At 36.0% G+C, this 27,374-nt stretch overlaps 4 protein-coding genes across 4 annotated transcripts; 3 read left to right on the top strand and 1 right to left on the bottom strand.

The window, feature by feature from the left end:
• Positions 1-596: 596 nt before the first annotated feature.
• On the bottom strand, positions 597-2,281 carry LOC141249506 (uncharacterized). The gene is made up of 4 exons (XM_073669651.1): positions 1,369-2,281; positions 1,127-1,302; positions 707-1,055; positions 597-652 (listed from the first exon to the last, which is right to left on the bottom strand). Exons 1-4 carry the CDS (start codon positions 2,279-2,281, stop codon positions 597-599), a joined length of 1,494 nt encoding a protein of 497 aa, XP_073525752.1.
• Positions 2,282-2,713: 432 nt separating this feature from the next.
• On the top strand, positions 2,714-6,913 carry LOC141249505 (uncharacterized). Its single transcript, XM_073669650.1, has 8 exons — positions 2,714-2,761; positions 2,858-2,971; positions 4,867-5,101; positions 5,179-5,295; positions 5,497-5,558; positions 5,704-5,771; positions 6,433-6,491; positions 6,837-6,913. Exons 1-8 carry the CDS (start codon positions 2,714-2,716, stop codon positions 6,911-6,913), a joined length of 780 nt encoding a protein of 259 aa, XP_073525751.1.
• Positions 6,914-14,321: 7,408 nt separating this feature from the next.
• LOC141249504 (5'-nucleotidase SurE-like) lies at positions 14,322-17,059 on the top strand. Its single transcript, XM_073669649.1, is given in 10 exon segments — positions 14,322-14,333; positions 14,792-14,920; positions 15,320-15,413; positions 15,489-15,553; positions 15,631-15,674; positions 15,754-15,831; positions 16,034-16,187; positions 16,563-16,736; positions 16,809-16,877; positions 16,961-17,059. Coding segments are annotated over 10 exon segments (918 nt in total).
• A 5,629-nt stretch (positions 17,060-22,688) lies between these two features.
• On the top strand, positions 22,689-26,606 carry LOC141249503 (5'-nucleotidase SurE-like). The gene is given in 12 exon segments (XM_073669648.1): positions 22,689-22,813; positions 23,303-23,401; positions 23,865-23,928; positions 25,109-25,152; positions 25,342-25,419; positions 25,506-25,659; positions 25,728-25,797; positions 25,800-25,861; positions 25,982-25,988; positions 26,120-26,206; positions 26,396-26,494; positions 26,596-26,606. Coding segments are annotated over 12 exon segments (900 nt in total).
• Positions 26,607-27,374: the final 768 nt, after the last annotated feature.

Raw genomic sequence — 27,374 nt, 5'->3', positions numbered from 1 at the left:
ACGTGTCTTATTTTCTGAATCACCTAAAATTTCAGAAATGAAGGTTCATAGTAGATATGTAATTCAAAACATAAGACATGGAGGTTCATTAAATTACACAGAGAGGTTCATATACGCACGTACACACGAAATAGACTATACGCACCAAAACCTCCATCTACTTGTTTATTCATCTATTTTCAGTTCTAAAATCTTATGATAACTTTTCTACAAGGAGTTAAGGGTGATATGCATACGAATATGGCGAACCAAATCATATATCCATTTGCTCACCCCTTCCTAAAACATTTACAATAAGAGAATAATACACCAGCATATTTATATCTCAACTTCCAATATCAAATACTATTCTCAATACAACAAAACCTCATTCTTGATCACGCGTATGGAATTATGCATTAGATATGCTAAGACCAAAACCCAACCAAAACAAAATCGACAAACATCAGTTTTATTCTATTCACACATTAGACAACCGCAAACAATTTTTTACATTTCGTCACAAAATTTAAACACACAACAGATAGATTGATATAGATACCATACCACCGAAAGGGCAGAAGGACTAATCCCTCACAGCACAGAGCCATTGTTGGTCACAAGCGCATGGGTTTTCCCAGTTCACCATCAAACTCAGATTCAGTTGTTATGACTGTCAAACGAAACCGTCACGTTATAAATCAGTAATAAGTGTGAGGAGGATAACCATAGACTTGGTAATTCAGTGGACCTCCGCCATACGATCCAACAATTTCTGGAGAGTAATGGTACGTTGGGCTCTGGTTACTGTACACAGGAGGAGAAGGGATGAAGGTGGTAGCAGTGGCTGGAAATGATGACACGTAGGTGTTGTTTGCATGGCGACCGTTGTTGCATATTCGTGTACGTTTATTAGCTGGGATTTGTATAGATTTCTTTCTCTCAACCTTGGATTTGTCGAGCTCATCAAGTCGCTTCTTCAGATTCTCTGGAGGGAATTCAGCTTCTAGCTTGTATTCTTCAATGCACTTGAGAACCGCGCGGATAGCAGACTGTTCTTTACGAGTAGCGAGGTACTGCCAATCATAGATTAAGGTTAATAACATCCTAGTACGAGAATATAGAAGAAGAAGAAGAAGATACGTACAGCTGCTTTTCCAGAATTGCTAGGATGTTCGAGAATTAAAGCTGCAGCCTTTTTTGCATCGTCAAGGAAAGACTTCAACAAGGGTACAAGTGGGTACTTATCTACTAATCCAGCTTCATGAGTAAAATGCACTGCATCCACTTGCTGCCCTCTGCTAATTAGCTCCTCAATCATCTCTACACACACATGAAAGCTTGATGAGTAAACCAGTCACCATTAATGTCAGAGGTTTTTAAGCTTACCAGGCATGTTATTGCTCAACCCAAGTGAAACTGCGAGCTTTGGCATTTGCTTCCTCCAAGCGGAACCAATGACGAGATTTCTGTACAAATCGACATCTTCATCCTTGAAAATCCCAAAAGTGACTAAATGCTGAAGAAAAGTATGAACGTCTGGGGTCTTCACGTTTTCAATCCCGCCTCTCTCTTCCAAGCTTGCTTTCCATGTGTTTGCTATGTCGTTGGCTTGCTTCTTCACCCTCGGTGTTACCAGCAACCTCTCCTTCCCGATCACCGGATCAATCACCACCGGGATTAGCGACTCCAGTAGTAGAACGCAAGCCCACCCCAAATCATTCAGCTTGTCACTGTTCTCTGGTCTCCGATCGACCGGAAAGACCTCAGATATGGCCGCCAGCACAAACCTCGGCGGATCAACACAATCTACGAAGGCTACCGGTATCTTCGCCCTAAGCACCCCCAGTTCCTTCTTCCTGGCGGTCACGAACCTCCAAAAACCTTCGTGATCCATCCGGATGCAAAAGCCTCGCAGGTTAAGAAGCAATCCTTCGCCATCATCCACCTCTCCGTCATCAGCGACCTCTCCCTCGCCGTCCAAAAGTCTAATTGCGGAGCGCTTCACCTTTTCCGCCCTTCCAATTGCTAGATTGATGGAGCCGTCGATAGTGACCTCCCTCTTCTCGAGAGCCTTCAGACACTCTTTGGTCTCATCATCTAGGGCTTGGATTTTCCGCTTGAGAGATTCGGATTTCCGATGAAGATCCTGGTCAAGGGTAGTGAAGTGATCCGATAGCTCCTTCCATAGAAGAGTGCAAGACGTCATTAAAGAGGCCTGCTTCTGAAACTCTTCAAAGCTCGGCGATAGCTCCGGCGGCGGCGACAGTGTCAACTCGCCTGGATAGGATTTGGAACCCATAGCCCCTCCCTTTTCCTCTTCCCCTCCCTCCTCCTGTGGGATGGAGAAACCCTAGGAGGAATTTGGGGAAAATGAAAATAGGAATGAAATAAAAAGGAGGGGACAGTGGTCGGTGGATGGGCCTTTAACAGGAAAAAGTATATGTCGTGAACCATGGCATGGAGCATGGCTTCATCCACTGCGCTTTTTCAATTCCAGTCGAAACATAACTAACCATCCTTGATTGGCATCGATCGCCATCTCTACCATTTCTTCTCTGTACTCAAATTCGGAGCACTTTGCTTCGCATCCCACGTCGCCCAAATCTGTTCATTTGTAGAAGACGGCCCAGTCCGGCCCAGCCCATTAAAGTTGCTTATCTTGTCTCTGTACTGGCTCATTGAGTTGAGCAGTGAAGTGATTTCATTTTCTTCTAATCACACAGAACAACTGATGGCTGAAAAAATGAAGAAAACAGCTCTTTTAGTTATAGATATGCAGGTAATTCCTTATCGCTTATGTAATATAGCTGATTTCCTAATCTCCTCCTGTTTTAATAGAATTAAGAGATGAAACTCTATGAATTCATTTTTTCAGAATGATTTCATACTTGCTGGAGGTCCGATGCATGTTGCTGGGGGAGCAGCTATAGTTCCCAATGTTGTAAAGGCTGTAGAAATTGCTCGTCAGCGTGGGATGCTCGTAATTTGGGTATCTTTTTCTACTCTTGATCACTTCAAGTATGAATCAAATCTTCTTGTTTAATAGAACCCTAGAGATGAGGGAGTTTTTGATAGACTGTCATAAAAACTGTGCTTCAACTCAATTGATGTTGTTATGACCAACTCAATTGATATGTTTTGGGTATGTTCTTCAGTATCAAGATTTGATGATGAGGGTGGGGCTAACTAGAAATGTTCAGATAATACTATGACTGTTGGTTTTATTGATACTCAAACCAAACACAAGAAATGACCTAGAAAAATTGTAATAGTGTTTCTTAAGATGATTTTCTTTTGTGTGAATCAACAAGAGTATCATTAAATTTTGGTTATTATTACTTGAGCACAAAAGAATGTTGTCAAATTCGTAACTTCACCTGATTAAACAACACATGCTGGTAGAATATGAAGTTAGTAAAATGGTTAGATGGATAACTTGTGACAACATCATGAATTGATTTCACACTTTCGATATGCATTGGTATGCACAGATTCATTAGTACAAGTTACAATCCATAGTATCTCTCAACCGTTGACATATGTATCCAAATCAGGGTTGCCTGATTCGCAGAAGAACCGGAACGTGAACGCGATTCTCCATTTCTTGGAGAATCGATTCGTCAGAGAATCACAAAGTGTTGGATCGTTATATTTTGAAACGTGATTCGTTCATCTTTGAAACATGATTCGCTACTATTTATAAATTCATTCGTTTTTTCAATCAAACATTTCATCCATTATTAGTTTAACATGCATTAATAGTAAGTTCATGTATGCTAGGAACACAATTTATGACAAAAAGGAACACGTTTCGTCCTTTATATCCTTGCTTCGCCCGATTCGCCGAACTTGGAGAACCGGAACTTCTAAGAATCAAGTTCCAGAACGTGAGTATCGATTCGCGATTCTCCATATATTGGGAGAATCAGGCAACCCTGGTCCAAATAAGGATGATATGTTGAAGGTAGGGTTCGATTTCTATTCATAACAACCTTCCTGCCTTTAATTACAAGGAGGAGATGTGTTGGGCTGCATGGGCTACAGTCCTGGGCCCGGCCCATGATAACTAGGCCGGACCTGACACTAGAGGCATCAGAATTGCAGCCCAACCCATCTCCTCCATAAACAAGGCAGGAAGGTTGTTGCCAGGAGGAATCGAATCCCTGACCTTTAGCATATACTCAGTGTCTGTACCTACCTATAACCAAAATTTAATTACAAGGAGGAGATGTGTTGGGCTGCATGGGCTACAGTCCTGGGCCCGGCCCATGATAACTGGGCCGGACCTGGCACTAGAAGCATCAGGTTTGCAGCCCAACCCATCTCCTCCATAAACAAGGCAGGAAGGTTGTTGCCAGGAGGAATCGAATCCCTGACCTTTAGCATATACTCAGTGTCTGTACCTACCTATAACCAAAATTTAATTACAAGGAGGAGATGTGTTGGGCTGCATGGGCTACAGTCCTGGGCCCGGCCCATGATAACTGGGCCGGACCTGGCACTAGAAGCATCAGGTTTGCAGCCCAACCCATCTCCTCCATAAACAAGGCAGGAAGGTTGTTGCCAGGAGGAATCGAATCCCTGACCTTTAGCATATACTCAGTGTCTGTACCTACCTATAACCAAAATTTAATTACAAGGAGGAGATGTGTTGGGCTGCATGGCTTACAGTCCTGGGCCCGGCCCATGATAACTGGGCCGGACCTGGCACTAGAAGCATCAGGTTTGCAGCCCAACCCATCTCCTCCATAAACAAGGCAGGAAGGTTGTTGCCATGAGAAATCGAATCCCTGACCTGTAGCATACACTCACTGTCTGTACCTACCTATTGTATGCATCATTCTTTAGATGGAAACTAAAATCTAAAAAAATATATGTAACAAGGTTGTAAGGGAGCACGATCCATTAGGACGAGATGTAGAACTATTCCGCCGGCATCACTACTCTACAGAGAAGACAGGACCGACTGCAAAGGGAAGCGTTGGCTCAGAGCTAGTTGATGGGCTTATCATTTGCGAGGGAGATTATAAGTTAGTGAAGACGCGTTTCAGTGCCTTCTTTGCTACACACCTTCACTCTTTGCTTTGCACTGCTGGGATCGATAGCTTAGCTGTTACTGGTAATGTATTAACTTTTTCGTGTGCTCGTTCTATTTGCTGTCATGGTTGAACTTGAATATTTTTTTGGACTGTGTAGGTGTTCAAACACCAAATTGCATTAGGCAAACAGTTTTTGATGCTGTAGCATTGGATTTCTCTTCAGTCAGTGTAATTGTTGATGCCACAGCAGCTGCAACTCCAGAAATTCATGCTGGTCAGACCTCATCCACTTTTATTGACGCTTTTTATTCTTATTATATAATAATTTTAGCTAAATTTTCTAATTAAACGTTTCTATATGTCAAATTTGATCCACTAATTTAACAAATTATAGATGATTTTATGAACAGTTTGTACTGATTTACGGTTGAGTGTTCGTCATTTATATCTGACATACTTTTGTGTACTGAACCAGCCAACATTTTTGATATGAAGAACATTGGGGTAGCAACTCCGACCTTAGATGAATGGATCAACGTTGATTCTTGAATCTTGATGTACAAATTTATTCAGATTCATCAACAACACCATCTCCTCTTATCTGTTTGATTTTATATGTATATGTAACGACATTTTTTATGTGCAAGTACTTGTGATCTTGATCTAAACTATTTCTAATTAGGTGGTAGGTATTGCCTTCAAAGAGAGGGGGCGATATATCATATGCTCAATATTGTCTGCTTCAAACAAGTTATGAGATGTATATTGCTCAGTCTTTACAATCCAGCTAGTCAAACATGACATGACGCTGGGAATTTTTAATATGGTTTATGTCTCATGCTATTATTTTCTTTATCCCATTTTCTTAGTATTTTCATAATTTCTTTAAATTTATCTGTCATTGTATTTTACTCCATCCTGATACAAATATATTTCTTTAGACAAAAATTCATACAAATTAAGGTAGAATGTTACTTCTGTAAATAATCCTAATAAAGTGTATTGGAAAAGTAAAAAGAGAAATAAAATAGATTTAATCTAATAATTGTATAGAGATAAATATAATAAAAGTAAGAAAACGTTAATAAAATGACATGTATTTATATATAAGAAAATTAATTTAAAATGACACGTATTTGTATATAAAGGGAGTTTATTTTATCCATTTTACCTCATGTCAACTTATATTTGTTGGTATATTTTTGCTTCATAATTGTTACAATTTTATTGTCATGTCTTCTCTTTATTTGATTTGAACGTGGAGGTCAAATTCAGACTTACAAATTGAGGTTTCTTCGATTATTCACTAATCCAATAAAATAAATTGAAAGTATAGCCGTGCTCTACCTAAATACCTAATGTTGATATTTATGAACTGTATCTAACTATCTATGTCATGTCATGTGCGTAGTCTATATGCATTCAAAATTGAAAAGACGGAATGGAAGAACATACAAGGATGCAAATGGGGTTTGTCAATAAAAACAGTTGTCAAGTTGAATTTCAAAAAATGTTGTAAAAACAATTTTAGAGTTGAGAACTTTTATTCCTCTGTTTTAAATTTAATTAACATATGTCTCATACATGCACTTAAATATACAAGCTATATCCTTTCCAAAAAAATATACAAGCTATAGATATAGAACGCGTTATATTTATCTTAATTAGATATAATTGTTATAACATATCTATGAAATTTATTTTTAAAAAATGAGATTTGCTTTAGTGATGAAATCTTGATGTAATTGTGAATAATTATTAATAAAAATAGGGTGTTACTAAATAACGCAGCTTTTTTTTTACTTTTTAACGCAGGTAAGAAACCGACGGTTACTACACACCACCAACCGCCGGTTATTGAGCATCACAAACCGCCGGTTATGCCACCCTAGGAACCGCCGGTTATCGCACCCTGGGAACTGCCGGTTTTCATGCTTCAGAAACCGCCGGTTCCTCTTATATTCCAATTGGCCTCACTTTCTCAATTTTCAATAAGTTTATTACAATATATAAGACATATATAGTCTTTTATACTATATTTTAACAAAAAATAAAATGTTTGCTAGCCTATAGCATTATCAAGATGATATCGATGTGGTTTCATCTCTCGTTTAACCATATATAGAGCAATGTAATTTACCTATAACACTAACATTTTTCAATAAGTTTATTAGTCATTTTTATTAACTACATAGTAAATTGAGATGAATGTTAAGGTCAATCACCATGTTTCGGTATATTTTGATTTTATATAACACTTTTTTGGCAACAAAGTAATTGATTTTATTACTAAAAATTTTACAAAAAATTACATTGAATTTAATGTGCATGAAGTTTATCAATGTAAGATTGAAGACGAGACATATATGGAGCGATCAACTGTAAAGCCGATTCTTCGCGATGATATCCCCACATGCAAGTAATTGGGGGCAATGGGCACTCGTCGTCAAGAAGAACCTGAAATATAGCCAATTAGGATATTTAATCGTGAATGAAAAAATGTACCAATTTAGAATGTTAATATTACCGCAATCCAATGATTTTCTTCTTTCACGTGCCCAAGGCATACGATTTGGAGAATTTGTCCTTGCACATAATCTGGCCTTGCCCTAATTGGTGGGTATGTAGAGCTGTCACCCTTATTAAAGATTACTAATATCATGTTAAGAGCAGTTGCTGCAATTATACCCATATCTGGAACTTCGAACCAAGTTGGGGGCAAAGCAATCCCGATCTAAGAAATGAAGCTTCAATAGCATAGCATGCATAGTACCAGGTGATGTCATCGTCCTTTCTAAGACATCCCATTCTGTCTTGGTTGTAAACATCATGAGCTCTCTTATGTTCACCCAACTCTCTTCTGAGTCACCCATACTAAATGCTATAGCTCGATAGCCACAATTTCCATCAGATACAATTTCATACCACCCCACTATATGTTGTATCAAAAACTTCGGCAAGTACCTGAAATACGTCTTGGAAGTTTGTAATTTGGGAACTCTTAGATGGTTAGGGAAATGTGAAGGAACTTCCTCCGAGACCGTCTTCTTATGTGTGTTCCTTTGCTTCTTGGGAGGTGTGCCCATATCCTCAACTTCTTCTTCAACATGCTCCCAGTGAGATGGCACTCTCTTGGTCACGCCGAATGGTGGTGGAGGTGGTTTTGCTTTATTTCTTGCACCCGAAGGTCTACCTTTGTGTTTGACATTTGCAAAGTCATGCACATCAGTTTGTTCAGGGTGTGCAATCCTATTCATCTCGTATAGACACTTGGTTTGTTCTTCGAGAGATAGTTTGTTGAAATCATTGTGCGCGAACTCATCCATCTTGCTCTTGTACACATCTCGTCTGACTTGTAGTACATCAATATCTAAAGGATCTTGTTGCAGGCTAAGAGTCCTCCAGAATGGATGCACACTTGAAAGAGGTAATGGTATTTCATTCCTTACATATGGAGCCATTTCGTGCACACATGGTAGGCCATCCCTGCTCCTAATCATACAGCTGCATTTCCTGTCGCACTTGGGGTCTACTCCCTTATCATACTCATTTGATAGCCTCAAAATGCACTCCCCAGACTCCACCGCCTGGATCATTACCAGTCTCCTCCAGGCCACTTTTACCCCCCCCCCCTCCGTAATACTACCCGCCTCCTCCACAGTACTACCCGCCCCCTCCACAGTACTATTCGAGTCAATCATCTTATCCTTCTCCCACTTTCCAGCATCAAATCCCTTACCCTCCTCATCCCATGTATTCATCTCCCAATCCACAGTTTGTCTCACAGTCTGGCGATCATTACTCAGTGCCTTTTGATTTACTCAACCCAACAGGCACATCTTCCAGTATTCGTATTACAGAGGTAAGACAAATGATAACTTTTATATCATGACGTAAATGTATTCAAAACTACTCACTTATGCATTTTACTATTTCTGAATGAGGACAGGTTGATCCAGAAGATCATGCTGAGAGGGAGGAGGATAGGGTACATGGAAGTGAAGAAGCAGAAAGGGAGACGGAGAGACCGGATGAAAGGGAGGAACCACCGGTTGAGGAGAGAGCAGAGGAGGATACTAGGGAAGCTTCTTCGTCTCGGGCGCGACCAAGAAGAGCAAATGAACAATATATCCCTAAGTTATTACAAGGGGTGGACGGAGGACCAACGAACCCGGAATTGCTAATAGGGTTTGAGAATCATGTAGCTTACGACATATATCGTAACAAGGTAATTTTCTAAATCCTTCTATTGTCATTGAATTTATATTAGTTATTTTTATAATTATGTGTGATTGTAGGAGAGACAAACTATGACTTTTGAACGTCGAATACACATGCTCCTGAAATGGAAATTGTCGAAGAAGAAATTATGGGGGGATTTGTCTACGGGTCTTGTTTTGGGCACGTACCGGATTTGATGTATACAGATATCAACATAAAGTTGATAGAGGCGTTCATCGAACGTTGGCAACCGGAGACGAGCTCGTTCCACTTGCCATTTGGAGAGATGACGGTCACTCTCCATGACGTTCATCTCAATCTGGATGTGCCCATATTTGGTAATAGCATGGCATTCAGTTTACAACTCAAGCTTTTAGGGACCTACAAGGCTAGGCACGATTACCTGGTACAACAGGCTTTGGAGTACTTTAATATAGATCCAGAGCTTGCACCGTCGGGGATGATTTGGTCCGATAAATTTCTCGACATGATGAAGGACGTGTCGAAGGTGCATAAGTGGACTTTAACCGATAGGGCAACGGCGTATTTGATTTTCTTGATGTCGACGACGATATTTCCTGACAAGTCATCAAAGAAGATCGATCTCAAGTATTTCGAGTACGTCAACCCTCTCGATAAGGTTGACAAATTAGCTTGGAGGACAGGCATCCTATGCCACTTGTACCGGTTCTTGGGCGAGTGTACACGGACTGGATGTCGACAAGTATCGATGTGCTATACTCTTCTACAGGTAAACTCTATTTCAAAACATTATATTCATTTCACAAATGCTTATGACCATGTATGAATTTTCAATTGTTTTTGACCATAATACCAGGCTTGGATATATCAGTACTTTCCACAGTTCAGGCCTCTTCAATCACCCGGATGGAGCCAGGATGCTCCAAAGCCATGGGCATCTAAATGGTACCATCCTGAGAGACCGTCAGTAGTAGGGGGGTATCGAGCAATCCTCGACAGGATGACCGCTCGTGATGTAAGTACATTCTTCTCCTCCAATTATTACCTTATTAATCACACTTAATGCTAAATTAATTTAATTTGTATGTTATGCGTAGGTTGATTGGATGACGTACGGTCAGCTTGACTTCAATAACACGGCATTACGTCCCTCCCTATTCCATGGGGTCCTGACATTGCTGCACCACACAGATCCGTACATGCCATACCGGGTGGTGAGTCAATTTGGGCGTACGCAACGGATCCCAAAGCCGGTGATTGATCCTATTAGAGCTCATAGACTACCCAAGACATTGGCATACAAGGTGGACTATGACCAAGGGTATTGGATATGGAGTTCTCAAGGATGGCATACCTTATCCATCGAGGAATTAGGTGTTGCCGCTAATGTGCCATGGGAGTCCGAGGAGCCTTACATGTCTTGGTTCTTACAAAGGATGCACTCTTACATTACTTCTCCCGATGTGAGATCATACCAGGTAATAATATGAATTTTCACTCTTAAATTGCGATTTTTAATTTTTATTTATTCAACTAGATCCTATATATTTATACTTGTCAAGCAGAGTGCCAGCCGAGTACACGAGTACATTCTACCATTTTACGATGATCAACCACCATATGAGCGGGTAGATGAGGTATATGAGGCAGTAAGGAAGTCAGTTGATGAGTTTCGCCCTTTCTACAACCAGTCAAACCATTGATGAGCATGAAGTTATTTCGTATATGTTTATGTTTTGAATTTCGGTTTTGTGTTTTGGATTTGGTGTATGTTTTGGATTTGGTGTATGTTTTGGATTTGGTGTATGTTTTGACTGTTGTTGACAATAAGTGTTGTATTTGCTCGTTTTAGTTATATGTATTGTTTCTTTATTTTAACTATGATATATCCATTTCACAAACCTCATCAATATCCACCTTAATGAATTGAAAAATGGTTATAGGCTTGTAAAACATACTAGTTTTTGTCCAAATGAAATAGTTACTTATCTTACTATACAGGCTTGTAAAAATATTTTTTTGTCAAAATTTAATTAAAAGGACTACATATGTGTTATATTTTGTAAAAAAGTAATTAAAAGTGATTTATCCTATTCCAATTGGCATTTACAATGAACCGAGAGTTTCTAACAGCCCATAACCGGCGGTTCTCTCTAGACGACAACCGGCGGTTCCCCCTTTAGATCTACCGGCGGTTGGATTCAATCACATACCGGCGGTTTTCTGTAGACAGTAACTGGCGGTTTCTAAGTACGAGGAACCGCCGATTCCTCTACTGCGTTAGAAAGCAAAAAAGTGCGTCAAGAAGAATTACCGTAAAAATAGTAAAAATGATGAACAAAACTACTCTAATTTAAAATATGTTAAATATAATCATAATAATGTAGGAAATCCAAGTGCGGTCATTTAGATTTTGAATAGATTGTGAGTCGTAATAATAAAGTTCACCCTTTAACTTTCATTTATGTAGTTAAACTTTTGTTGTTTTTATATAGTTAGTATCAATAGAAATTTGTTAATATAAAATATTTTGTTTACTAAAAAGTTTTTTTTTATAAAAAAGTATCAGAATAATGGACTCAATTTAACATATTAATTAAAAAAATCATGAAATGCACTTTGTAGGGTTTTATTTTTGGGGGAAAATATATTGTATAAAAAATTAATTAAATGTTTAAATCTATGTTAGTATAGTAACTAATTTTAAAAATAAAAAATCTAAGTTTAAAAAAGGATTTGCTAATATAATAACTATTAAGTAAGTTTTATAAGAATCATTTAAATCAGATTATTAATTAGATTAAATTGTAAATACCTTAATAATTTGTTTTTAAAAATATGAGATCTTTTTAAAATCCAATAATTAGAAGAAAGGAAAGACTAGGCCAATAGGAGGAGGAGAGATAATAGTGGATCTAATAAAAAATATATCTAAGAAAAAATTCCCTAAAATTAACAAGATGATTTCAACATGGGAATTTTAATATATCAGTGATAGTTAAATTCGTTGTATTCTTCATTCAAATAACTAAAATTTTCTAATTTATTATTATTATTATTTTGATAAGTTTATTATTTTTCTTAGGATTTAGAAATCTCTTCATAAAATTCTATTAAGAACCCTATAAAAAAAATGGCAAACATAAAATGTTATAATATTATGTATATCATTATATGGATAAACATTAGATGAGTCTATGTAATCCTAGAATTGTCTTATGCATTAATATTTGTAACTCTTATATAAGTATTAGAAACCTTAAATATATGTAATATTACTTTTTTTTGTTAAATATATGTAATCTTATTTTTTTATACAAGGCTAAAATTGGGATCCCTTCTTGCGGCGGAGGCCACCCCACGTCATCGCTTCAGATGACGTTAAATTTTTTTACAAGAAAATAACAGTTTGCAGCCGTGAAATCAGCGAGTTTGTGCCTCGTCATCCTGACATGGAAGTCAGGTATAGATGATGAATTCTGAACTTGATCTTGGATGTAAATGTCAGTTGATTCACACTCAGAAGAGGCTAACAAATCCGCTCCCTTGTTTGCCTCATGGTAGCAGTGGAATATTTTGTATCATGTAAACAATAAAAGTGATTGCTTGATGTCAGATACAATAGTAGAGATCTGCCAAAGTACGTGTCAAATGTCCTTTATTGTGTTAATCAAGGAAAGATTATCGCTTTCAAGAACAATATTAACTTTAGTAATGTGAGCTGCTTCCTTGATGTCATACAAAGCTGCCAAGGCTTCTCCTTGAAGTGTTGTACATGTGATTGCTTTCTGGGCAAGGAACAAAATTTTACCACCTGAGTTTCTAACTATAAATGCAATGATCGCATTCCCCCGTGGAGTAATTGAAGCATCAAAGTTGACCTTAGTTCATCCTAGAGGATGTCTTATCTATCTAATGTTTTTTCTATTCAAGCGTTTTTAACAATGTGAGGCGGTTTTGTACATTCAGATTTTAGGATTGAGTCCCAATTTACATATTGGAAGAAAGCCATATCAACGAGGATGTGAGATGAGTTATCATTCTAAAAATGTTGTTATTGTGATATAACCAGATATAGTACCATAAGAAACACATTTGTTCCGATTTTTATTATTCACTAGAAAAGATGGTAGATCATCATGAAAACTTGAGGAGCAAGCAATTGTGTAAGTATATCCGGGCCTTGTTTTGTTAAAGTGAAAGGGCACTCAAAAAAATAGATGATAGGTTATTTTCGGAAGGGGCTCCGTAAAGGGAGCATTCTAAAGGGATGATGATTATAAATCGGTTTATTCTTCCTGTCGTTGAGAGATAATCAGACAGAGCCTTCCAAATGAATGTTTGAATTTTTGGAGGAATTCGAAGACGCCAAATATTGTCCATTATTGAAGTTGAGAAAAGAGGTTGATGTTGAGTAACAATGGGAAGGACGTTTGTTTGGACGTTACTGGCGTTTCCCCCTTTACGGGGGTAGGGGTTCCCGCTTTTGTTCCTGGGGTTGCTGTCTCTTCTGGTGTCGCTAGGAAAAAGAAGAAGTATGAGGATAAGTGTATGGAGAATGGTTATAAGTTTATCGTATTTGCTTTCTCTACCTTTGGAGAATTAGAAAGTGATGCTATTGATTTTCTTACTAGGGTCACTCGGGTTGCTCAGAGCAATATTGTTAGTGCTAATGTGCGTTCTTTCATTTTTCATAGATTGAACTTTGTTGTGAATAAGGTTGTAGAAGCGTAGTTGGTTGCTAGACTCCCAACCAACTTTATGTAATTCCTTGTATAATAACTTAACATTTTTAAAAGTTGATCTCTCTTTTTTCTCTTTTTTTTACTTCTCTGTCCCTTTTTATCTTCTCATTTTCTTTTTCCGGTGTCCCATTTTTATCTTCCCATTTCTATTTACAGAAACTACTTTTCAACCATTTTATTAATTTATAATACACTTCCACTCTTTCCAATACAAATTTTTTCCCCAAATATTACTTCATCTTCATTCAATACTCAATCATTATTCTTTCTCTCTATCTCTTTCCTACACAATTATTAATCTTCATTTTTCTCTTTAAAATCCGTGTTTTTGATTAAACAAAATAATATAAAAATGACGGAGGGAGTATTTTTCCTCTCTTTCTTCCTGGTTCATACTCCCTCTGTCCCAAAATGATGTTCTCATTTCCTTCTGGCTCATTGCCGAGATGCGTTTTGCGTCTTAAATATCTCCAATTGTATATCATCAAAAAATAAAAAAATTATATGTAGTTAAACTACTCGTTGGGACGAATAAAACAAGATCATACATGACTATGTTTTTCCGTATATATAGAGAGACATCAATAAAATTGTGTAGAAGTGTGAATAATAAGTAAAATTGAAATGGGAAGAACATTTGGGACGGAGGGAGTAGTAATAAAGAATTACTTATTTGTTTAATTTGGTAAGAGACGTATTCTTTCAAAATAAGCGCTCATCGCGTGTACATACTATATATATTGGTAAAGCTGCAGCTCTGTATGTACTCTACAAACTGTGGTAATATATTCTTTCTTCGCGACATTCTCATTCTTTGATAAGAAAATGGAAGCTCGCCCGACAATAATGGTGACTAACGACGACGGAATCGATGCCCCAGGGTTACGATCCCTGGTTCGTGTTCTCGTCTCCACAAATCGCTACAATGTTCGCGTTTTGCGCCCCTGATCAGTCAGTGCCTACTCTCTTCTCTCTTTTCTTCTTAAATTCAAGCAATTATCCTCTTCATTTCTGATCTGCTGTTTATGCTGCTGTATTTATTAACCGTAGGTGTTTTTCCAAAATGTTCCGGATTTTGTGTACCTACACTTTTCCTTTTATTCTTCTCTTTCTTGGCGTCAGATTGTGAGTTCTGCTAATGAAAGTTCAAAAAAATTAGGTTCTCAAAGGATCGTAGCTTTTTCACCTCTACACTTATCTTTTTTCCCCCTCTAGTACAGGTTTACAAGTTACAACGAGAGCTAAACAAAACATATTTCTTAATAATTGAAGTGAATCATTATTATCTTCTGGTTCACGTCTTAATTTCTTCTGTGATGTATGTTGACGGGTAAGTGCAACTTTCTACAGGAACAATCAGCAGTTAGTCACAGTATCATATGGCGGCACCCCATAGCCGCCAAGAAAGTGGAGATAGACGGAGCAGAAGCCTACGCAATTTCAGGTTTGTATTTCTTAACAATTGAACTGAATTATTCTACTTGGCCATTCTGTAAATCGTCTGTGTTTATAATTACAGGGACACCAGCAGACTGCACATCGTTAGGACTCTCAAAAGCTCTGTTTTTATCTCCACCTGATCTGGTAATTTTCGTTTCTCCAAACTAAGCTCCAAATTCTAGAAACTGGAAACAAAAATAACTAACAGTTTTTACTTGTAGGTACTGAGTGGAATAAATATGGGAGGCAATTGTGGCTATCATGTGTAAGTAAATTGCTGTATAAACTTGCATTACAGAGGGAAAAACCTTCCTCTAACCATGATTATTGTGAATGGATTACAGTGTTTTTTCGGGTACCGTTGCTGGTGCGCGTGAAGCCTTTTTCAGCGGTGTACCATCCATGGCAATATCATATGACTGGTATGAAAAACTTTCTGATCTCTGAATGCGATTTGATATTGAGCTCTTTCAACTGAAGCTAAGAGATTTGTCTATTCTGCATGAATTCATTGATCTGGATACACTTATTTTGGTTGGAATATATATACCCAAATATTGTTCTTATAAATTCTTTACGGATTTTTATCTAGTTTATTATCTTTTTTACCATTTGAGCTGCTAGGTTTGGGGGTAAAAGCACTGTGGACGAATTTCCAGCAGCTGCGGAGGCCTGTCTACCCATCATAAACGCTATGCTTTCTGAGATTAAAAACAAAACTCTCCCAACTACGTGCTTCTTGAATATAGATATACCAGCAGATGTTCAGAATCACAAGGTAAATACTAAGAACATCTACAATGGTGATAGTAATGTGAAGTATCATAATTAGCTTTTTATATCTTTTCCTTTTTTTTCAAGATTATTTTGAAGTGTTGAGGTTATTTTTTAATTATAAATGAGTGGAAAATAGAGTTAAATGTGTAATCTTTTTTATGATCTTGCACATTATTTTAATTTCCTTTTTTGAAATGGCTTATGATACTTGGAGTATCAGCATTATAGGTGGTCTAATAAGTTTTTACTACGACTAATTATTGCTTTTTATGTTTTGTTTCCAAGACAAAAGGAAAAAAAGATTAGTTTTTGCAGGAAATTGTCCATAATAAAACATGGGGCATTATAATTATTGACTTTTGTATATATATTGCAGGGGTATAAGCTAACGAAACAGGGTAAGGGTATTTACAAGATGGACTGGATGGATGTTACAGATGGTACTTCAGGGATTCAAATGGCATCAACGATGACGAATGATGTTAACTCATTTATGTCTAAAGAAGATGTACCTGCTGCTGCAACTGGTCAACGACTATTCAGGAGAAAGGTAATATAAAATATGTTTTTATGCATTATGATACTGTATTATAATAGTAATTATTGTTGTTAATTTTTGAAGGCGATTGGACACGAGATTGATGAGAATGGTAGTGAGTGTAGTGATGGTGATGCTGTGAAACGAGGCTATGTATGTTACTTCATTCGGATTAAATTTGTTTCGAACAGGTTAATATGAAGTGCTAATGTTGTTTAAACTAATGATTTTGTCAGATAGCAGTGACCCCTCTTCACGCCCTCTCGAATGCTGACGCAGATTGTTACTCGTTCTTTGATAATTGGTTACCAGGTGTTCAGAAAATTAATCTCTAATTGGTAAGCATCTTGGATAATGTATAGCAATGCGTTGTACTTGTCCTTCTCTTAATTACATTTCGTGATTTTCACTGAGTCATGTACACGAACACGAACTCAGTATATGTATGCACACAAATTCTTGCGCAAGTTGCTTTACTAACATTTTACACTCCTAATTTGGTGATTTGCAGATTAGTCATTCTAAAGACATGCTTCACCCGCTTGTAATCAGGATTCCTCATATGCAAAATAACTCAAGTGTTTGTTGTACTTGATAACCAGTGTAATACAGTAATATTTCATTTAAAATGTGCGTGCATCTCTTTTTACTTAACTCAACTTCATTGTAGTTAACTGTTTCTACTCGTGTGCCACAAAGATGAGGCTTGAAAGTGGCACAGGAAGATGAGGCTTGGAAGTGGATTGACTATTATTAGGTTTGGACAAAACCAAAACCGCAAATTGTGAATCTATCAATGCAAGCCCTCTAGTGGTCTATTCTGGTTGAAACAACAACACATATATCGATTGATAATATTCAATAACACCTCCGATCGAAGCTTTACCATCACGAAGTGATCCATTGTTGATGGTCACCAATGACGCGGCAGCGATGACCAAAATATATGGGTTTGTGACCAGTGACTTGGTCCTTTGACCAACTCGACCTTCATAACCACTCTTTACTTTCCTCCATCTCATTCCTCACAAATTCACCTTTGTTTGCTATGAAATCCTTAACATTGAACACGCATCAATTAAGCCATTTCCATAGGCTCCATAGAGTAGTGATAAAAATTTGCTCCCAATTCTCGCACTCAATGCGGGAGCCGAAACGGACGTGATTACCACGGTCCACTAGGCAAAATTGGCCTACACAAAGTTATCACTTGTCCGTAGAAAAAACCTGCCATGTCCGTCTAGCCATCTAACAATCTCTGAATTAATGGACGAACTTCTCCAGCCTGCATCTAAGGAAAACGTTAGACAGACATATGTGTTATCATTTACACTCAACATTTTTTGGATACTCCCTCGGAAGGCAAGCCGAGCAAAAAACTGAACATATATCCGAGCAAATCTACCCCAATTCACAAAGAGTGTTCTCGGGTCAACTTTAAGTGTTTTCCCATGAAGTAGGGTTAGTTCTTCGTACAAAATCATGGGGATGTTCGTTATACGATTCCAGATTGGTGAAGTGTATACGATTCCCTGAGAGGATTGAACTTTCGACTCCATGCTTGAAAATTTTCAATTATATAATTTATTTAATAATGGTATAGGATGGATATCATTCCAAAAAAATACCAAACACATTTATGTATGTATGGAGTTCCAAAATGATACCTCCTCAACCCGATTCCTCATTCCAACCCGATATCTAATTTATACGAAACACATCCTAAAAGTGTTAATGCTGATAAAATGTTGCCATATATTTCATAAAAATGCTTCCTTAGAGAAAAAAATCACATGACATTTGAAAGATTATAGCTTGAATTTTGATATATCTTGGAATATTTCTAAATATTTTGATACCAATATCCTGATTACTAATCTCATGGTGTGTGGACATTGATTTAAACGTTTTGATTGAGGCATAAATCTTGTAAAACAATGTCCTAAAACCGTGAGATGATATTTCAATAAAACCATGGACAATATTTCAATAATCATTTGAATTGAAGAGGATATTTTTAGAAAGTCGAGGATATTTTGCATCCTCTATCCCAGTGTTCTAAAAAAGCGTGCTAGGTTGAAGGTTTTAGCTTGGGCAGAAATCTCTAGACCCCAAGAAAAAGATCGGCCGCCTAGAAATAGTGTTGGCCCCAATTCATGAACCCCCGGTTCAAGAACAACCGGTTCCGGTTCAGGTTCATGAACCCTCGGTTCAAGGTTTAGTTGAATTTAGAACCTTAGGATTTGTTTGGGATGAGTATTCATAAAGACTTTATTATTTGTAAAGAGTTTTTTTTTTAAAAAAGAGTGTTCGGTTAAAAATTATTTTTTAGAGAACCGCGTGTATTTTTTTAGGAAGGTAGGAGCGTTGTTGAAAATATAAAAGTGAATTAATTATACATTTATCGAAAACAAGAAAAGTATTTATTTGAAAAAAGTTTGTATAAGTAATAAAGACTCTTTGCCAAATGTGGCCTTAATTTGAACTTTCAAATGGCCGGCTCATCAGGCCGGTGCCCAACCGATTTCCAACAGTTTTTATCTCGTTTCCGGTTCTAGTTTGGAACCTTGAATTTTTAAGTACTTATTTGAAAATTTCGTAAATAATTTTAAAAAACCTCAAGCAATTACTCGAGATAATTAATGTTAAAATCTTGATTTTACATAAAAAAATTCAGTACTTAGTTTAAAAATTCTAAGCACTTAAATCTAAATGATCCGCCAATTCAGAGCCGTTAACCTTCATAGGACCTCCGATTTGAAAGTTCATGGTATTCATGACCTAGCTTTGAACCTTGGTCTTAGCCGGTTTCAAGGTTTAGCGTCGGTTCTATGCCATGCCGGTTCACACAGTTCAAGTTCCATTGGCCAACACTACATAGGAGTTGAAATCTATGGTGAGTTTTAGTTTGATGATTCAGACATGGAGCGAGAGGTTAATGTTGAGATTGAGGAAGACAATGAGAATGAAGAGACTAGGGGTGAGCATGGGTCAAAAACCGAACCGATCCAATAAAATCGAAACCGAACCAAAAACCGAAACCTTAAAAAGTCGAACCGAAAACCGATCCAATAAAATCGAACTGAACCGAACCAAAAACCGAAACCTTAAAAAGTCGAACCGAAAACCGATCCAATGTATATTGGGTCGGTTTGGTTCGGTCCTCCTCTGGATCGGTTCGGTTTGGGTAAAAATCGAAACAGTCCAATATGTGTAACACTTTTGTTATTTAACAAAATTTAATAAATGATTTAACTTTGTCATTATCGTAATGAAATTTTATAAATGGTGTCTCAAAAATCAAAATAACATATTAGTACTTAAATGGTCAATTATCAATATCAAGTTTAACTTTCAAAGTTCATATCCAAATACAAATTAACATATTCCAAACAAAATGCATAGATGTTCAAAACAATGTCAATATTTTGCTAAATAATATCAATCTTCTCTCTCTTCGCAACTCCAATGAAATGAGGTTTCCTTGTCAATTGTAAGACTTCAAGAGTTCATTGCACGATGTTTATAAAATTTAAGTAAAATAAATAAAAATAGTTGAACACATACACATTAACAAATAAAGTAGTTGATTTGAAAATCAAAAGTAAATCAAGAAGATAAGATAGAACCTCTAGTTTGTTGAAAAATTCTGTAGACCAGTCACTCATACTCGCCTAGCTAAGTAATGACATGTTTTTCTCAAAATTCGTGAAATATAAAGATAAAGTTACTTATTAATTAGCGTCAAAATGTAAAAAATACTGTTAAGAATGAATAAGTAAATGAATATAAAGATAGGTTACCTTCTTCCATTTGCATTATAATATGTGTAACACTCTTAGTATTACACATATTATAAGGCATAGTATTTAAGCCCAAATTACTACTTAAGTATGTATATTCATAGACCTAGTATTGTGTGCCCAAATTTCAAGTGATTATTATAATTCATAGTATTTCATTTATTTTTTTAATTTCGGTTTTATCCGAACCGATCCGAAGAAATCCGAACCGATCCAAAAACCGAATTTCTAGGATTCCTAAACCGATACCCGAACCGAAATAATTGGTTTCGATTTGGACCGGTTTGGTTCGGGTAAAAAATTCGGTTTACCCGATCTGTGCTCAGCCCTAGAAGAGACGGGAGGATTACATTATATTTCTATTTTATTTAGTTGAAATCTAAGTTGAAAATTGTAGCTTTTTTTGTTGTTGTTATAGTCTTGTAGATCTTCTTTATGAAGAAGACTATATAAAGTTTATAAATTTTGGATGATTAATTAACATATTATATACTTATATCGCAATTTACATAGTCAAACTATGAATTACTATGACAATTATGAATCAAATATGTCTTTTTTTAATTTTCATATAAGGAAATGGTGTCAAAACACAAAAATAAGTGTAATAATACAGATCCGTCTAGGCGCTAGCCCTCCTCACCGCCTAGCATCCGCATAGCATTTTTGTAGAATCTTGCTCTATCCAATCTTTAAACTCCCTTACAATATCTCCTTATTGATTTATTTTTAAATTAAAAGTAATTCAACTTACCTCAACCTATTTATTTAATTAGAATTTGCTCATCCATTTTCTGTAATCTAATAGCTTACATTAATACTATCGTCTTACCATAATTTTTGTTGTACGAAGCCTGCCTCTACCCCAACATATATCAAAAATAAATCTTTTATTTGATTTATATTTTTGGTCGTTCTAATATACAATTAATCAGACCTCTCCCCCAACATATATCAATTATGAGTGTAGAAAATATTTATAAAAGTCAACAAACATCTTAAATGCATGTAGAAAATATTTATAAAAATCAACAAACATCTTAAATGCAGGTAGAAAATGGTGTATGAGTTAAAAACGTTGAGCATCTAGGCTACGTTTGGTAAATAATATTTATTCTTTATAAAGACTTTATTCTAAAAAAGTACTTTTCTTCTTTTCAAAAAAATATGTAATTAATTACTTTTATTTATCTTCCCATACTCTAATTTATCTAAAAAAATATAAAAAGTACTTTTTAATTAAAAAAACTTATTATTAAAACCCTCTTTATAAATAATGATTTTTTTTATAAATACTCAAGCCTAACAAATCCCTACCTGTCTTCAAATGAAAACAATTCTAAAAAACAAAAAAATATCCACATAAACCAATATGTTAAATCAACTGGATATTAAACTTTGGAAAAGTATCAGATGCAAACAAATCTTATGGTGTAAAATGAGAACAAATTTAAATAATCATATAATTTCAAGAAAATGCAAGCCGGAGGCCAAAAAATGCATGCCAGTTGGTCTAAAAATGCATGCCAATAATAATGCATGTCGGAGACCCAAAATCAATAAAAATGCAAGTCGGAGACCCTTTTATGCATCTATATTTTACATGCATTTTTAACACATTAACATGCACTTTTCATACATAAACGTGCATTTTTCGCACATAAGTATGCATTTTCAACACATGAATTTTCATTTTGATTAAAAATGAAAGTGCATGCTTATGTGCGAAAAATGCATGCTTATGTGTTAAAACTGCATGCAAAATATACATGCATAAAAAGACCTCCGGCATGCATTTTTATTTACATGCATTTTTTAGCTTCCAGCTTCCATTTTTATTGACATGCATTTTTTGGTCTCTGACCTGCATTTTGGACCTCCAGCTTACATTTTTTTAAAATAGTTGACAATCTAGATTAATTCTCATTTTACACCATAAACGTTATTTCTACCCGAAAAACATCCTTAAACTTTTAATAACCGACCCATTTGTAATTTAACTAAAATTCCAAAATAAAGTGACTCGAAATAACAAGAATTTAAAACACTCAAACCCGAACATGACCTTTCCGACCCGACGCCAGTAAGGACATAAAACGCTGACACAGGCCTAGTGGGTAATGTTGTTTGTACGGCCTCGCCTGTTTTGTTTTCAAGAAGAATGGACGATCGGCCGACGATAATGGTGACCAACGACGACGGAATTGAAGCGCCCGGATTATTACACCTGGTTTGCGTTTTGGTCTCCACCAATCGCTACAACGTGCAGGTTTGCGCCCCAAATTCGTGAGTTTCTTAAATTTTCATCCTTGCAATGTGATTTTCCCTCCTACTCTCTCAGTATTTTCGGTCAATTTCTACCTCCAAGCCCTAGGAACTTTCCACTAAGACCATATCGAGCTCTGAAATTATCAATTGACTGCAACAATCGAAAGTCACATGCTGTGTTCGTCGTTCTAATCCATATGATCTTCAGTTAGTAACAGCTAGATCAACTGCAATATTAGTTATTTCATAATTAGGGCTATTCAATATCTTAGTTTGCTCTACTTGGTACATGTTTAACAGTTCGTCGATATATGATTGATGAAGAAAATAATGATATACTAATTGGTTTCTGATCAATGTATACAGTGGTTTGGCATATTCTTCTTCGAAAGCTGAAATATAGTTCTTGGACAATTAAATTCCGTTTATGCAATTAAGATTATCTTTGTCATTTTTTCTATATGCATTTTTTCACCATGCCATGACCTAATAAGGTAATTGTTACAGGGAGAAGTCTGCAGCTAGTCATAGTATAACTTGGCAACACCCTCTATCTGTTCAGGAAGTCAAGATTGATGGTGCAGTTGCAGCAGCAGTTTCTGGTTTGTACTGTCAACTAAAAATTCCAATTTCTAGTTTTTTAGCTTGTTATTGTTCATTCTGCATTGTGCTGGAATGGTTCAATGCTTGTAGTAGTGAGTGATTGAATTTTTTGTAACTCACAACTTAGCAGAAAAGTTGCAATTTATTTTGCATTGTGGAGTCCCTTTGTGCATACAAATCAGACTATCTTCTTAAAAATGAGAAAAGCAAGACTGATGATATTCGTTTTAGCTATCACCAGATTTAGCAATTGACTTGTTCTGACAAAAATTGGCAAATTGGAAAAGAACTTGTAACATTTTACTACTCTTGTAAAATGGAAATTCATCTTTGACTTATCTTGAAATTTAAATCTTCTGTTATCTAGAGTCACATTAAATCCCCCAAAGTTTCATCTTTATGTGAGCGAAAATGTTGCATCACTGTTTGGGTTTATTGCAATACCGATTCTGATATGTCTTTGCAGCACTCCTGCTGATTGTACTTCTTTGGGCCTATCAGGAGCTCTGTTTCCATCAAAAGCGGATCTGGTAATGTTCTAATCTTTTCTCTCCTCCCTCTAATTATTCTTCCTTCTTGAGATTCAATATTAACAATAATTCCCACCGCTTATTACTTCTTGTCATATGTTTTGAAAGAAATATGTAATATGAACTAAAATATTCCTAAAGTCTCCCTGAGTTTGACCTTTATCACATATAATCTCTTTTGGGTTAGATAAAGAAATGAAGTGACATGGACAGTATCAGTATGCACAATAAGCAATAACACACCTTGTAACTCATCAATAATCTATCTATATAATACTAAAGCAACATCAAAACCAACTTATGTGACAGTCTCTCATTAATTTGGACACATGTCATATTCTCATTAATTTTGAACAGTTTTTTACATGTGTCAAATTTAAGAGCGTTGTTAATTTTTGGACTATAGCCAAATTGGATCCAATTTGACAGACATGTTGCTATTATATGACTAGTATACTTTGACTTAATAAAATAAAGCAATGTAATTTAGAGAATTATTATTTTTGAGAATATCATTTAACTTATTATCTCAATTGGAAACAAAATCTTCTATTTTATACAAGGAAAAAATCTAGCATTATATTATCCTTTATATTTGATTATAAAGATATCTTATAAAGAGAAATAGGAAATTACTAAAATAAATAATACACAGAGTCACAATTACAAACAAAGTCTTATATAAACACAATTGCTATTTGTGATCTATGAGAAAGATATTTCTTTATATTGTGATTAATATATTTTATTAGCATTACTTATTGATATATATTTAAAAACTATAATATATCTATATATTATTTAATTTTAAATATAAAAAATATTGGATAAATCGCGTGCATGACACGCGGGTTTAAACTAGTGTATGCCTAAAAATCTAGCATGCTATATTATTACCCAGGTTTGGCTATTGTATTCGGTACCTGCCTTTGGGTCAGAACAAATCGTGGTGATAAGAAGTATAAAAAGAATCCAACTGTTTACGCTGCTTGTCACCAGTAACCGAAATTACCCTGAAGCAAATATACAATGATAAAAAAGTTCTGCACTGCCTCTATGTCCTCTTTGCTACTGTGTGACAATATCAACCCATAAATGTCGAATTGGATTTATTATTTCCATTCTTTTTAGGTGATCTAAAATCACGTCTGTCATTTTCTTTCTGATGTTTTCTTTACAGGTACTCAGTGGCATAAATATGGGTTGCAACTGGGGCTACCATGTGTTAGTTATATATACATCCCTTGTTTTTTTTCTTTTTCTGAACTTGGTGTTTGCTTATTTGCCGCTATATTTAGTTCATAGCTCACTCTTTTCCCTTCTTAAATTATATGCTATTGTAGATTTTCCCTTCCATTAACAAACCCTTATTTGAGTCTCTAACTTTTGCATAAATGCATCATAACCTGGCAGTATGTATTCGGGTACAGTCGCTGGTGCTCGAGAGGCCTTAATCCACGACGTACCTTCTATAGCATTGTCTTACGACTGGTATTTTTAATTCCTCTGTGAAATAATTCGACATAACTTATCTGTTAATTGACATTTACAGTTTCTATGTATCGTGGATCATCTAGGTTTTCCGGTAGAAGCACGGTTAATGATTTTAAATTAGCTGCAGAGGCATGCTTACCAATCATAACCTCCGTTTTATCTGACATAGAAAACAAAACTTTTCCTAGTTCTTGCACTCTCAATGTTAATCTACCGACGGATATTAAGCATCATAAGGTATACTCTAATTTTCTGTCATTACTCATTTTCCAATTATCTTGACTTGTTGATTTGTTTACAAACAGGGCTATAGATTAACCAGCCAGGGTAAAAGTATATACAAAACAGGGTGGGTTAGAGTGAGTGCAGGTACACAAGAACCAAATTGCTGTCAACTATGGAGATGGATGTGGAGCCCATGGACGCGAGCTCCGCTGAGGTTAAACCATCTCATCACACACAATACTTGTATTTCAAAAAAGGTTGATACGAGGAATAGCTGCATCATTTTCATTTTGATATTGTAAGAATAAAAATCATTTTCGCTGTAATATTGCAGGGGAAAGGTGTGCGATTTTCTGAAGATGATCTTGATTTGCAGTATCTCAAACAAGGATATGTATGTGATGTGATATATATTGCTGCAGATTATATACTTAATTTTGGTTCTAATATATTTATGGTAATGCTTTTACAGATAACAGTGACCCTCTTGGGCTCCTCTCGAATGTGGATTCTGTGTCATATACATACTTGAAGAATTGTTTAGCAGGTGTAACGAAAGGTAGTTCATCATCGTTGTGACAAGTAAATTGAAGCATATAGATTGCTTTATTCTAGTAGGAATTTGTTCATGAATTGGGTATGTAAGATGTTAAAATTGTTTAATACGAAAAAATAACAAACTTTGCACTTCTCTTATATGCATGGTATGGTCTAATTTATGATATACGAGTCATTAATGTTATGACAGTGCTCAACATGAAAAGTATGAAGTTCTATCACGGACATCGGCGTCTTATTTTCAGATTTCTCACAAGCTCATTGTCATCTATGATTTTGGATAAGTTCGGTATACTTATATGAACTTTCTTTTCATCTAGATGGAAAGTGGTACTTGAAAAAAAGTAGATAAAATGGTAAATGAAATAAGGGTTGATGAATTTTTTTTAGTTGAAAATTGAGAGATTAAGATGGAATTTGTAGAAGGTAGATGAATTTTTTCTAGGCGGAGTTTTACTCACAAAAGACGTTTTGGAATGCCCTAAATAGAAAAACTGGAATTTATCTTCAATTTCAGCTATTTTCATCTGATTTTGACTATTGGCGAACGTGTAACAATTGCTTGTCATGTTTCTTGAAGTTTGACAAATCAACTAACCAACCATAAAGGGAGGCAATGTATATATAGCAAAATGTCTGTAAGAAAAATAGTAGCAAGGTGAATATTTACAAATGTCGATTAATAAATTATGTGTAATGACATGTTTGGGCTTATTTGCATATAAGCCTCCTATCTGGTGCATGCGACTCCACGAGTAGTGACCATAGAACATGAACATCTTCATATTGGCATGACTGCACATCCTCATACAAAATGTATATCCCCTTTGCTGTATTTCAAGATAAGATAATAAGAAAATGCTATATAATTTGGTAAATTCTGAATTGGTTTTAGGATGAGATCCTGACTTGGTTGACTCCCATTACATTATCCTATATTCTGAATTGATTTGATGAAAACTCATCATAACAATTTAACTCCCACTGAACTCAAATTCCAGATCCGTCACTGACAACAATACTTAGAAAATAGATTAGAGAAATGGTTAAAAGACGTACGTACTCTTGTTATGAGTCGAGTGGAGGCGAATCAGAGCTTCTTGAATGGAGAGAAGAGGGATTTTAGCCATCCCATGAAGGAAGAGATGGGTGTTGCTCATAAGTCATAA

The sequence above is a fragment of the Phyllobates terribilis genome, unplaced genomic scaffold, assembly GCF_046119375.1.
Source record: "Phyllobates terribilis strain yellow unplaced genomic scaffold, ASM4611937v1 Scaffold_4674__1_contigs__length_58322, whole genome shotgun sequence".
NCBI lineage: Eukaryota > Metazoa > Chordata > Amphibia > Anura > Dendrobatidae > Phyllobates > Phyllobates terribilis.
Note: the sequence above shows the minus strand (reverse complement) of the source record. Positions and strands in the feature narration are given on the sequence as shown.

Coding starts and splice junctions, on each gene's coding strand:
- LOC141249506 (XM_073669651.1), bottom strand. CDS start 2,281: ATGGGTTCCAAATCCTATCCAGGCGAGTTGACACTGTCGCCGCCGCCG. Junction 1,303..1,368: donor GTTGAGCAATAACATGCCTG/GTAAGCTTAAAA, acceptor ATGTGTGTGTAG/AGATGATTGAGGAGCTAATT. Junction 1,056..1,126: donor GCAATTCTGGAAAAGCAGCT/GTACGTATCTTC, acceptor TATGATTGGCAG/TACCTCGCTACTCGTAAAGA.
- LOC141249505 (XM_073669650.1), top strand. CDS start 2,714: ATGGCTGAAAAAATGAAGAAAACAGCTCTTTTAGTTATAGATATGCAG. Junction 5,772..6,432: donor ATATTGTCTGCTTCAAACAA/GTTATGAGATGT, acceptor TCATGTGCGTAG/TCTATATGCATTCAAAATTG. Junction 6,492..6,836: donor CATACAAGGATGCAAATGGG/GTTTGTCAATAA, acceptor TTTTTAACGCAG/GTAAGAAACCGACGGTTACT.